The 13,738-nt window shown below is 42.7% G+C and overlaps 1 protein-coding gene across 2 annotated transcripts in view; it reads right to left on the bottom strand.

The window, feature by feature from the left end:
* zdhhc2 (zDHHC palmitoyltransferase 2) overlaps positions 1 to 13,738 on the bottom strand; it is a 106,429-nt gene that overhangs the window by 57,511 nt on the left and 35,180 nt on the right. For both annotated transcript variants that reach the window (XM_043690199.2, XM_043690209.2), the window contains exons 2-3: positions 12,661 to 12,687; positions 5,522 to 5,616 (exon numbers count right to left, since the gene is read on the bottom strand). In XM_043690199.2, the coding sequence (XP_043546134.1) occupies positions 5,522 to 5,616; positions 12,661 to 12,687 (122 nt within the window). The remainder of the gene's footprint in view (positions 1 to 5,521; positions 5,617 to 12,660; positions 12,688 to 13,738) is intronic.

The raw sequence follows: 13,738 nt of genomic DNA, 5'->3' as shown, positions 1-13,738 counted from the left end.
CACATTTATCCAAATTAAACTCCCTTGGCCCAATTGGCCCAATTGATCAAGATCCCAACGTAGTTTGACGTAACCTTCTTTGCTGTACACTATACCTCAAATTTTAGTGTCATCTGCAAACTTACTAACCATAACTCCTATATTCACGTTCAAATAATTTATATAAATGATGAAAAGCAGTGGAGCCAGCACCGATCCTTGTGACACACCGTTGGTCACAGGCCTCTAGTGTGAAAAACAAATCTCCACCATCACCCTCTGTCTTCTACCTTCGATCAGTTCTATATTCAAATGGCTAGTTCTCCCTGTATTCCATGTGATCTAACCTTGCTAACCAGTCTCCCATGGGGAACCTTGTCAAATGCCTTACTGAAAGCCATATAGATCATGTCTACTGCTCTGCCCTCATCAATCCTCTTCGTTACCTCTTCAAAAAATTCAATCAAGTCAGTGAGACATGATTTCCCATGCGCAAAATTATGTTGACTATCCTTATTTAGTCCTTGCCTTTCCAAATATATGCAAATCCTGCTCCTCAGTATTCCCTCTAACAACATGCCCACCACCGATGTCAGGCTCACTGGTCTATAGCTCCCTGGCTTGTCTTTACCACCTAGGAGAAAGTGAGGACTGTAGATGCTGGAGATCAGAGCTGAAAATGTGTTGCTGGAAAAGTGCAGCAGGTCAGGCAGCATCCAAGGAGGAGAATCGACGTTTCGGGCATGAGCCCTTCTTCAGGACTTTACCACCTCCAGTCTTCCAGCACCTTGCTTAATATCTTCCCCATCTCCTGCAGTTCCACACATCGGCATCCTTGCTGATCTTCAAGGGGTCTTATTCTCTCCATAGTTACCCTTAAGTTAAGTGAATTGATTTGGAAAGTTAAATGTGAAAAAAATACCCTTCTGAATGAGTTGAAAATGAATCTGACCCAAGTGAACTTTAATTAAATAGTGGAAAGCAAATTGTTATTGAAAAGCAGAGTCCAAACAAAGAGGAAAAAGCTGGGGTATGGATTCGACCAATTAGGGATCAAAAAGGAGGTCTTGTGGAGCAAAAGAACATGTCAAAGTACTAACTAAAGACTTTGCATATATTTTCAACAAAGGTGATGCTACCAAAGTGTCAGAATCGATGAAGAGGTAGTACAGCAACTGCCTTGGATAAAAATTAATAAATCAAATGTAATATATACTGAGTAGGAGAGTAATAGACTTCAGGAATAGACATTAGATAGACTAGTAAAAGGGGTAGACTCATGGCAAATGAAATTTCATGGAATTGATTGTTAAATGAAACATTTTAATGGGAATGAAGAGGAGACACAATAGGATTTAAATACAATTTTACAGGGGGTGCAAAGTCAAACAAACCTGGGACTGTATGCACACAAATCTTTGAATATAGCAGGACAAGTTGAAAAGCCAATCATCTTGAAATCAGAGACAAACTAACCATCACCTGTTGACAAACAATCACATTATCATCTACCACAACTATCACATCCTGCAGGGGGGGGGAGCTACCATTGACCAGAACCTGAACTGAACTAACCATATAAATACAATGAATATAAGAGCAGGTTAGAAATACTGCAGCAAGTAACTTACCTGCTGTCTCCCCAAAGCCTATCCATCATCCACAAAGCCCATGGCAGCAATGTGATGAAAGATTCCCCACTTGCTTGGATATGTGCAGATTCAGTAACATTCAAGAAGCTTAACACCATCCAGAACAAAGCAGTCTGCTGAAATGGCATCACATCTACAAACATTGAAATCTCTCAGGAGCAGCAGTGTGTACAATCCACAAGATGCACTGCAGAAGTTCACCAGAGGTCCTTAGACAATATCTTTCAAAACCATGACAACTACCATCGAGAAGGACAATGGCAGCATGTACATGGGAACACTACCACCTTCAAGTTCCACTTCAACCCACTCAACATCCTGACTTGGAAATATACCATCATTCCTTCAGTGTCATTTGGCCTAAATCTAAGGTCCCTCTCCAACCATATTGTGGGTGTATCTAAATCAATTGTATTGAAGTGATTCAAGAAAGCAGCTCACCACTGCCTTCTCAAGGGCAACTAGGGACAGGCATTGATTGCTGGCCCAGCCAGCGATGTCCACAATACATGACTAAATTTTTTAAAAATCACAGCATAGGGAATTCTTAAAGCTGGACTTCCTGAAAGGCAAGTTACACATCCAATAAGCTTAAGTAGAAATATAATCTCAAGCAATTTTTCACTTTCATTACTGTTAAATTGACCAGATCTAGACAAATAGTTGGTGTTATCTGTCCTATAACATGAAAGAAGCATTTGCAAAAAATGTTAAAGAGAAATCTGTTTGAACAATGTCTTTTTGAAAAGTTAAAGAAATCCTCAACTTCTGATTGAATGAAGATATGGTGTATTTTATGTTGTATCGTCAGACTACATGTTGGCACTTTTGGTTGTTTATTTAGGCTAGAATGCACAGATATCAGTTCAAGTTCTTGTGAAATGATGGGGATAAGTTAAAGCCACAAAAGATTTGGAATATTGCAAACTTGTGCAAGTAACAGGATTTAACTGTGGGATATTCCACCAATCATCAAATTTTAAAGAGTACCTTTACCACTGAGGGTGCACTTAAGTCAAAATTGACACATGGAGATCTCAAATTTTGGTGTAACATATGATCAAATCAGGGTATCAGACTCATCCAAAGAATGAATTGCAAATGTCCCTGGTGCTCTTTGTAAAGTACACTGCTCTCAAGAGTTGCAATTTCCCATTGCTGGTTTCATCCCTCACCATTGTGAATATGGAGTTGCTAGGCTTACAATTCCCAATGCTACCAGTTAGAAATGTGGCCTCTCTTGATGGTCAACCTGGTGAGATTTGGGAGTAGCTGATCCAGGAAGTAATCAGAACATCCTTGGTCTGTTCTGAATTAGATAATTACACCCAAGGCAGCAATGAGGTACATTATACTGATGATCCACGTTTCAGAGATAGAGAGTCAACATCCTGTGAGGGTTCTACTCTTGATTACTTTGCAAGCTTACACTTGGAAATCAGGTGATGTCAGGTCTCACCTGGTTGCGAGGCTCCATGATTTTGAACAGACTACTGACATGCACAAATTAGGATCACAATATGAGGGTTTTTAGCTCAAATATTTTGTCAGAGGAAATGTAAGAGTTCTTTCAAAAACCAAAGGATGTGGGAGACAAACAGAAAAGTAGAAGTAATACCAAAGATCGGCTAGGATCATAATAAAGGGCAGAGCAAGTTTAAGGGGCCATGCAATTTAATGCAGGTCAAAGAGTGTGGTGCTGGAAAAGCACAGCTAGTCAGGTAGCATCCGAGGATTAGGAGAATCAACGTTTCGAGCAAAATCTCTTCATCAGGAATGAGGGGGTGGCCCAAGGGGCCTGAGAGATAAGTAGGAGTGGGGTGGGGCTGGTGGAAGGTAGCTGAGGATGCAATAAGTAGATGAAGTTGGTGGTGAGGGTGCTAGGTCAGACAGGAGGGTGGAGCAGATAGGTGGGAAGGACAGGTCAAGAGGGCAGTGCCAAGTTGGAAGGTTGGATCTGGGATAAGGTGGGGGGGGGGAGGGGAAATGAGGAAACTGGTGAAATCAACATTGATTCCATGTGGTTGGAGGGTACCAAGATGGAAGATGAGGTGCTCTTCCTTCAGGCATTGGGTGGTAAGGGTTTGGCAGTGGAGGTAGCCCAGGACCTGCATGTCCTTGGCAGAGTGGAAGGGGGAGTTAAAGTGTTCGGGCACGGGGAAGTGGGGTTGTGTTGTGCATGTGTCCCAGAGATGTTCTCTGAAGCATTCTGCAAGTAGGTGTCAATGTAGAGGAGACCACATCGGGAGCAAGGATACTGCAGATGATGTGTGTGGAGGTACAGGTTAAATTTCTGACGTATGTGGAAAGCTTGTTTGGGGCCTTGGACGGAGGTGAGGGGAAAGGTGTGGGCACAGGTTTTACAATTCATGTGGTGTCAGGGGATGGTGCTGGGAGGGGTGGGAGAGTAGGTGGGTGGGGTGGACCAAACAAGGAATTCGCAGAGGGAATGGTCTTTATGGAATGCAGATAGGGGTGGGGAGGAAAATATTTTGCTGGTGGTGGGATCTGTTTGTAGGTGGCGGAAATGGCAGAGGATAATGCGATATATCCAGAGTTGGTGGGGTGTAAGGTGAGGACCAGAGGGTTCTGTCCTTGTTACGGTTAGAGGGGTGGGGTTCAAGGGCGGAGGTGCGGGAAGTGGATGAGATGTGCTGGAGGGCATCATCGACCATGTGGGAGGGTAAATTACGAACTTTTGAAGGAGGAGGCCATCTGGTATGTTCTGTGGTGAAATTGGTCCTCCTGGGAGCAGATGTGGTGGAGGCGGAGGAATTGGGAATAAGGGATAGCATGTTTACAGGAGGCAGGGTGGGAGGAGGTGCAACCTAGGTATTGTCAAAGTCGGTGAGTTTGTAGTAGATGTCCGTGTAGTAGTAGTCGGTCACTGGAAACAAAGATGGAGAGGTCCAGGAAGGGGAAGGAGGTCCAGATGAACTTAAGGTCAGGATGGAATGTGTTAGTGAAGTTGATGAGCTGTTCAACCTCCTTGTGGGAGCACGAGGTGGTACCGATACGGTCATCAATGTAGTAGGGGAAAAGGTGGGGAATGATGCAGGTGTAGTTGTGGAAAATGGACTATTCCATGTACCCGATGAAAAGCCAGGCATAGCTGGGCCCATGTGGGTGCCCATGACTACCCCTTTGGTCTGGAGGAAGTGGGAGGATTCAAAGGAGAAATTATTGAGGGTGAGGACCAGTTCAGTCAAACGAATGAGAAAGTCGGTGGAAGGGTACTGTTGGGGTCGGCGGGAGAGGAAGAAATAGAGGGCTTCGTCAAGGCAGATAGATGTGTGTAGGGACTGGTGAAGATGAGGCATTGGGGGCTAGGGAAACAAAAGTCATGGAGGAGGTGGAGGGGGTGGGTGGGGATTTCCTGGACTGGGGGCAGGATGGTGTCAAGATATATGATATGAGTTCAGTGGGCAGGAGCAGCCCTGCCCAATCTAACACTCCTATTGGAGGGAGAAAATAGGAAGGAAGTCTGGGACAAAGGGAACAATCATTGATATTGAAATCAATCTGTATGCCAGACGCAAAAAATTCAAATGCACAGTGTTGCAAATGGAGTAGCCAGACTAACTGAATAGAAAATGTATGTAAAAATGAACTGCAATTAATAAAGCCTATGGTAATGATGGATAGTTCGAGATTGCAGCATTTTCATTGACAGGATTGAATGTAAAGTGCAAAACAGGAATCAGAAATAGCTGCAGCAACACCATTTTCCAGCATATTACTGTAATCAACGGTACTGTCATCATGCAGCAAAGCATGAGAAAAGAGAAAGCAAAAAGCAATAGGTTGTGTACCTTTTGTGTAAGGAGTGAAACATAACATTAAATTACAACATTTTACACACAAAAAGGATTGTTTCGCCTCATGTTTACCTCCTTACTCGGATTCATTGGCTTTGTAAAGATGGTTTTCCAGTATGACCACACGAACATGATGAAAAACAAATGATAGAATACAAGGCAGACAACTAGAAGAAAGAAAATCACAAAAGAAACAACCATTACTCAAGTTGTCTAATATATATCTAGATGATATCGCAGTTTTATATTTTGGTGCCAACAAGATCTGATAAATTATTAAACAACAAAATTAGCATTCCTAACTTTACAAATTCAGGTGCTTCTTAATTGAATAACATGCACTATTTTCATCCTAATCAAAATGAAATTTTGGATTATTTAAAGGAACAATTAACCTACAGACCTACGTTCTCATATCATTTCGAAACCCCATTCAGAATTTTCACTTCCAAATAGTCAATGTGACAAGAAAAGTATAATTTTGGTAAACATGCTCTGACCTTTAATATCAAGATGGTCTCTAATCAGTATTAGGATTTTTATTTCATTACAATTTTCTAAGGAGAGTTTACTCTCCAAAATTGACAACTGAGACTCATTTTCCATTAATATCCTGGAAACAGTTGTCCTGGATTGCTGTTCATACACTAACAGCACCAACTTGTCTTTGTTTAGTGCCTTTAAACGTAACAGAATGGCCCAAGGTGCTTCACAGGAATGTTATAAAGGAAAATTTGACATCGCGTTTTATTAGGAGATTTTGGGAGGGCGTTAACCAGAGGTTTGACCAAAGAGGAAGGTTTCGAGAAGCATATAAAAGGAAGACAGTGGGATAGAGAAGTGGACAGATTAAGGAAGGAATCTCTCGAGTGTATGGCTTACATGGCTGAAGAAATCCAACCATGATAAAGTAATTAAAATTGGAGAAGTATAAGAATCTCAGAGATTTGTTGAGCTAGAAGACTGCAGAAATAAGGAGGGCCGAGGCCAAGAAGGGATTTGAAGACAAGGGTGAAACTGCTTAACCTGGAACCAGTGTAGGTCAGAATGGTATGGGCTGATGGTCAATGTGCCTTGATGCAAGTAAGGACAGGGTGCAGAGTTTAGAAAGACTAAGTTACATAGAGTACATAGTGGGAGGCATGTGAAAATATACATTTTTTTCAGGTTTTGTTTCAGACCACACTTGCTACATTCTATATATTAATGTTTCTGGTTTTTTTTAATTCATTCATGAGGGTGTTGCGGGCTTGGCCAGTATTTATTGCTCATTCCTAATGGTCCAAAGGGTATTTGAGAGTTAACTGTTGGTCTGGACTCACATATCACCCAGACCAGGTAAGGATGATAGTTTCCTTCCCTCAAGGACATTAATGAACCCAGATGGCTTTTTCTGACAATCAACAATGGTTTCATGATCATAGAACATAGAACATAGAAAAATACAGTGCAATACAGGCTCTTTGGCCCTCGATGTTGCGCCGATCCAAGCCCATCTAACCTACACTAGCCCACTATCCTCCATATGCCTATCCAATGCCCGTTTAAATGCCCATAAAGAGGGAGAGTCCACCATTGCTACTGGCAGGGCATTCCATGAACTTACGACTCGGCTGAGTAAAGAATCTACCCCTAACATCTGTCCTATACCTACCACCCCTAAATTTAAAGCTATGCCCCCTCGTAATAGCTGACTCCATATGTGGAAAAAGGTTCTCATGGTCAACCCTATCTAAACCCCTAATCATCTTGTACACCTCTATCAAGTCACCCCTAAACCTTCTTTTCTCCAATGAAAACAGCCCCAAGTGCCTCAGCCTTTCCTCATACAATCTTCCTACCATACCAGGCAACATCCTGGTAAATCTCCTCTGCACCCGTTCCAGTGCCTCCACATCCTTCCTATAGTATGGCGACCAAACCTGCACACAATACTCCAGATGCGGCCGCACCAGAGTCTTATACAACTGCAACATGACCTCAGGACTCCGGAACTCAATTCCTCTACCAATAAAAGCCAGTATGCCATATGCCTTCTTCACCGCACTATTTACCTGGGTGGTAACTTTCAGAGATCTGTGTACATGGACACCAAGATCCCTCTGCTCATCCACACTACCAAGTATCCGACCATTAGCCCAGTACCCCATCTTCTTGTTACTCTTACCAAAGTGAATCACCTCACACTTACCTACATTGAACTCCATTTGCCACCTTTCTGCCCAGCTCTGCAGCTTATCTATATCCCGCTGTAACCTGACACATCCTTCCTCACTGTCTACAACTCCACCGACTTTCGTATCATCCGCAAACTTGCTCACCCAACCTTCTAGCCCCTCCTCCAGGTCATTTATAAAAATGACAAACAGCAATGGTCCCAAAACAAATCCTTGCGGAACACCGCTAGTAACTGCACTCCAAGATGAACCTTTACCATCAACTACTACCCTCTGTCTTCTTCCAGCCAGCCAATTCCTAATCCAAACCTCCAACTTGCCCTCAATGCCATACCTCTGTATTTTTTGCAGTAGCCTACCATGGGGAACCTTATCAAACGCCTCACTAAAATCCATATACACCACATCTACCGCTTTCCCCTCGTCCACCTCCTTAGTCACCTTCTCAAAAAATTCAATAAGGTTTGTGAGGCACGACCTGCCCTTCACAAAAGCATGCTGACTATCCTTGATCACATTATTCCTATCCAGATGTTCATAAATCCGATCCCTTACAATTCTCTCTAAGACTTTGCCCACAACAGAAGTGAGACTCATCGGCCTATAGTTACTAGGGTTATCCCTACTCCCCTTCTTGAACAAGGGAACCACATTTGCTATCCTCCAGTCTTCTGGCACAATTCCTGTAGACAACGAGGACATAAAAATCAAGGCCAATGGCTCTGCAATCTCCTCCCTTGCTTCCCAGAGAATCCTAGGATAAATGCCATCAGTCCCAGGGGACTTATCTATTTTCACCCTTTCCAGAATTTCCAACACCTCTTCCCTACATACCTCATTAGATTTTTATTGAATTTGAACCCTGATCCTTAGAAAATTACCTGGGTCTCTGGATTAATAGTCTATCGATAAAACTGCTAGACTGTCACCTCCCCATTGTACTAAATGCAATTTTTCATAACAATATCAATGGGTTGCTGATACTATTGTATTATAACAGTGAAGCAAATAAAAACCCACACCCCTTCCAAGATCCTCTTGCTTTCTATTCAGATATCTGTCCCTTCCATGGCCCTGCATAACCTCAATATCTCCTAGTACCCTCCACTCAGCACACAGGACCATCACAGCAACCTATGCCCCTACACCCACCCTCCTCCAGGATCCCACATACCCACCATGCCAACTTATGTCACTTTTATGCCAAGTACAGACCCAATAAAACCTATAGTAACAAAGCATGTTTGGAAAAGTTTTAGCAACAAGACGTTCATTTATACAGCTTTCTTTAAATAAACTATTTTTACTACAGGCCTATAAAAATGTAAATCATCTAGAACTTTAAAATGTCAATGAACAGAAACTACAAATATGTGATGCTTTCTTACATAGATCATAGAGAAACAGCTGTCAATCAAGCATTATTTTGCCTTCAGCACAGGATTTTCAACAGACCAATGAATGTCTAAGCTCTCAGCTCAGCTGCTCCCAACGGAAAGCACTGCATGATTGACAGATGCTTGTCTGTAATCTATTCAGTCAATTGCACAATATTTACTGACACAAGATAAAGGAGAGTCAAGTACTTGCAGCTTGTTATTAATATTTTAAATGCCCCAACGATTTATACTTTTATAGGGCATGGTGAAAACAGAGGAGTTGAGAGTATGGTGCTGGAAAACCATAACAGATCAGGCAGTATCTGAGGAGCAGGAGGATCGACGTTTCGGACATAAGCCCTCCATCAGGAATGAGGCTTGAGGGCTAGGGAGGGGGACTAAGAGATAAATAGGAGGGAGGTTGGGTGGGGAGGGGCAAGATATGTGAGAATGCGATAATGATATAGAAGATGGTATCAGCAATAACATTAGCAAATTTGCTGATGATACAAAGCTGGGTGGCAGGGTGAAATGTGATGAGGATGTTAGGAGATTACAGGGTGACCTGGACAGGTTAGGTGAGTGGGCAGATGCAGTTTAATGTGGATAAATGTATGGTTATCCACTTTGGTGGCAAGAACAGGAAGGCAGATTACTACCTCAATGGAATCAATTGAGGTAAAGGGGCAGTACAAAAAGATCTGGGTGTTCTTGTACACCAGTCAATGAAGGTAAGCATGCAGGTACAGCAGGTAGTGAAGAAGGCTAATAGCATGCTGGCCTTCATAACAAGAGGAATTGCGTATAGAAGCAAAGAGGTGCTTCTGCAGCTGTACAGGGCCCTGGTGAGACCACACCTGGAGTACTGTGTGCAGTTCTGGTCTCCAAATTTGAGGAAAGACATTCTGGCTATTGAGGGAGTGCAGCGTAGGTTCACGAGGTCAATTCCTGGAATGGTGGAATTACCTTACACTGAAAGACTGAAGCAACTGGGCTTGTATACCCTTGAGTTTAGAAGACTGAGCGGGGATCTGATTGAGACGTATAAGATTATTAAAGGATTGGACACTCTGGCAGCAGGAAACATGTTTCCACTGATGGGTGAGTGCCGAACCAGAGGACACAGCTTAAAAATACGGGGTAGACCATTTAGGACAGAGATGAGGAGAAATTTCTTCACCCAGAGAGTGGTGGCTGTGTGGAATGCTCTGCCCCAGAGGGCAGTGGAGGCCCAGTCTCTGGATTCATTTAAGAAAGAGTTGGATAGAGCTCTCAAAGATAGTGGAATCAAGGGTTATGGAGATAAGGCAGGAACAGGATACTGATTAGGAATGATCAGCCATGATCATATTGAATGGTGGTGCAGGCTCGAAGGGCTGAATGGCCTACTCCTGCACCTATTGACTATTGTCTATAAGTAAATGAAGGTTGGGGAAAGGTAGTAGGTCGGAAAGGAGGGTGGAGTGGATAGATGAGAAAGACAGTGGACAGGCCAAGAGGGCAGTGCTGAGTTGGAGGCTTGGGATTGCCATAATGTGGGTGGAGGGGAAACAAGGAAACTGGTGAAATCCACATTGATCTCGTGTGGTTGCAGTGCCACAAGGCAGAAGATGAGGCATTCTTCCTCTAGGCGTGGGGTGGTAAGGGTTTGGTGATGGAGGAGGCCCAGGACCTGCATGTCTTTGGCAGAGTGGGAGAGGGAATTGAAGTGTTCAGCCACAGTGTGGTGGGGTTGGTTGGTGCAGGTGTACCAGAGATGTTCTCTGAAACAATCCGCAAGTAGGCGTCCAGTCTCCCCGATGTAGAGGAGATTACATCAGGTGGAGATACAGGTAAATTTCTGTTGATTTGGAAGGATTCTTTGGGGCCTTGACCGGAGGTGGGGTGGGGCGGCGGGGGGGGGAGGTGTTTGTGGGCACAGGTTTTGCATTTCCTTCAGTAGCAGGGGAAGGTGCTAGGAGTGGGATTTAGGCTGGTGGGGGGCATGTGGATCTGACAGGGAAGTCGCGGAGGGAATGGTCTCTCCAGAACACTGATAGGGATGGGGAGGTAAATATGTCCCTAGTGGTAGGGTCTGTTTGTAGGTGGCGGAAGTGGCGGAGGATGATGTGACATATACATAGGTTGGTGGGGTGGAAGGTGAGGACCAGGGTGTCCTTGTTGCGTTGGGAGGGGTGGGGTTTAAGGGCAGAGGTGCAGGAAGTGGAGGAGATACTCTGGAGGGCATCATCAATCAGGTGGGAGGGGAAATAGCGATCTTTGATAAATAAGGCCGTCTGGGACTTTCTGAGGTGGAATTGGTCATTCTGGGAACAGATGTGGTGGAGACGAAGGAATTGGGAATGAGGGATGGCATTTTTACAGGAGGTGGGATGGGAAGAGGTATAGTCTAGGATGCTGTGGGAGTTGGTGGGTTAGTAATAGATATCTGTGGTTAGTCAGTCGCTGAAGATGGAGAGGTCCAGGAAGGAGAGGGAGGTGCCCAAGACAGTCCAGGTGAATTTGAGTTTGGGGTAAAAGGTGTTAATGAAGTTGATGAACTGTTCAACTTCCTCATGGGAGCACGAGATAGCGCTGATACAGTCATCAATGTAGGGGAGGAAAAGGTGTGAAGTAGTGCCGGTGTACTACAAAAGGTTGTCAGTAATACATACCCAACAAAAAGGTGGGCATAGCTGGGGCACATGGCTACCCCTTTGGTTTGGAGGAAGTGGGAGGATTGGAAGAAGTTGTTGATGGTGAGGAAAACAGATACTTTTAAAAGCAAGTTGAAAGTTATGAATGAATAACTTAAAAATAAACCGTACGCCATACATAACGTATTTTTACCTTTCACTAGTTCTGTTTAAAATATATGCTGGGTGAATGGGCAACAAAGTTCCACAGTTTGGCATAGAGGGTATTAGGGACCATGAGTGGCAGTGGATATATATATAGGAGAAAGTGAGGACTGCAGCTGCTGGGGATCAGAGTCGCGAGTGTGATGCTGGAAAAGCACACCAGGTCAGGCAGCATCCGAGGAGCAAGAAAGTCAACGTTTCGGGCATAAGCCCTTCCCGATGAAGGGCCTATGTTTGAAACGTCGATTCTCCTGCTCCTCGGATGCTGCCTGATCTGCTGTGCTTTTCCAGCACCATACTCTCAACAGTGGATATATCTGTATTTGCATTGGTACTGAACAGCTCTAAAACATGCTGTTGAAGAAGATGACACAATATGGATTAAATTCTACAATATTCTGGGTAATTCTGAAATAATTTGCAGTATAACGGAAGATAATTTCCAACCAGGACAATATATTTACTAAAACTTTGGGAGCGGCATTGATTCTTCAAATTAAAGATGTTTAAGAACCTGAATAGCATTTAGTATGTTACAGTTATCTAAGTAATTTTGAGCATTGGATTGTCAATTAATTAAGTATTACAATTCAGTATTGATTTTAACCAAACACACCTGATAGAAATATAGTGATTGTGAATCGGATTCCAATTTCATTTTATTATTGCATTTAAAAGAGAATATAAATCAAATGGGGAATTTAACAAGACTCTGACCTCAATTCACTTCATTCCTGCTGGATAGTTCAGGACATATTCAGAACAATTTTTTATACCAATAAATCTTGGTAAGTAATTTGGAAATAAATACTTACTTTTTTCACCAATATTTTTCATAGACACTGTCACAAAATGAAAACAAAAAGAGATAGATTAGACAAAAGCCACAACAGGTTAAAATTTATGTATGTATTGTGTATACCTTGTAGTACTTTCTAGGGCAAGGCATCTCCCAACATGTCTTGTTAATTTTTATCCTCACCCTCCACCTTGTTGTGAGTTGTAAAATTTGTGTATGTATTTTGTATACCTTTTAGAACATTCTTGTACTTTCTAGGGCAAGGCATCTCCCAACATGTCTTGTTAAATTTTTATCCTCACCCTCACCTTGTATTTGTCTTGTGAGTTCCTGTAGATGTGAAGGCAGGCTCCCAGCTCCAGACTGAAGATTAAATTAATTGTTTCAGCATTTCCTAGGTCTGGATTTTAGTCAAGAAATGCATTTCTGTGTGCAAGCAGTAGTAGGGGGGTGGAAAGGGGTGCTGGATTGAAATGACTTGGGTTTGTTGGGTAGCTTGTTGGGACTGGAGGACTTAATCTGCTCCTCCTGACTGTTGGAAAGGTGCTGACCTTAAAGATTTAACCTTCTCATGTCTTTTCAGCAGTTAAATTTCCAGATGCTTGGGAAATCCAGCCAATGCAAGTTAAAAATAGAATGACTGCTTCAATGAGGACATTGAGCCTTAGTACAATATTTAAATGAGGACATTGAGCCTTAGCAGAATATTGAAGTGTCCAATCTGTTTCCTGTAAGCGCCTTAGTTGTTTGCCCCTTAACTATTGTTTTACAATTTCCTCACCTAAATATGAAATAGAATGATAGATATTTTTGGGGGCACAAAACTTTTTAACTTGTTAAGGTTTTTAATTAATTAACACATCATTCAGCATTTTTGCATGAACCTGGACAGAGTCTGTAAAGTTGCAGAAACAGGATATTAAAGAGAGCCAGTAGTCTTTTGCAATGCACTGAGATATAGAGTATTTATTGTACTCAAATGACTTCATGCCAGAATAAGTTTTGGTTGTTGTGCAGAACAGTAATTTCTTTGTAATGTTCCAATGTTTTAAACAAAAGTCTCCATTATGTAAAATAAAGGAGCTATTTTGATT

The sequence above is a fragment of the Chiloscyllium plagiosum genome, unplaced genomic scaffold, assembly GCF_037043375.1.
Source record: "Chiloscyllium plagiosum isolate Xiang-an unplaced genomic scaffold, Cpla_swu_hap1 HiC_scaffold_1, whole genome shotgun sequence".
NCBI lineage: Eukaryota > Metazoa > Chordata > Chondrichthyes > Orectolobiformes > Hemiscylliidae > Chiloscyllium > Chiloscyllium plagiosum.
The sequence above is the reverse complement of the archived record's forward strand: the minus strand, read 5'-3'. Positions and strand labels throughout refer to the sequence as shown.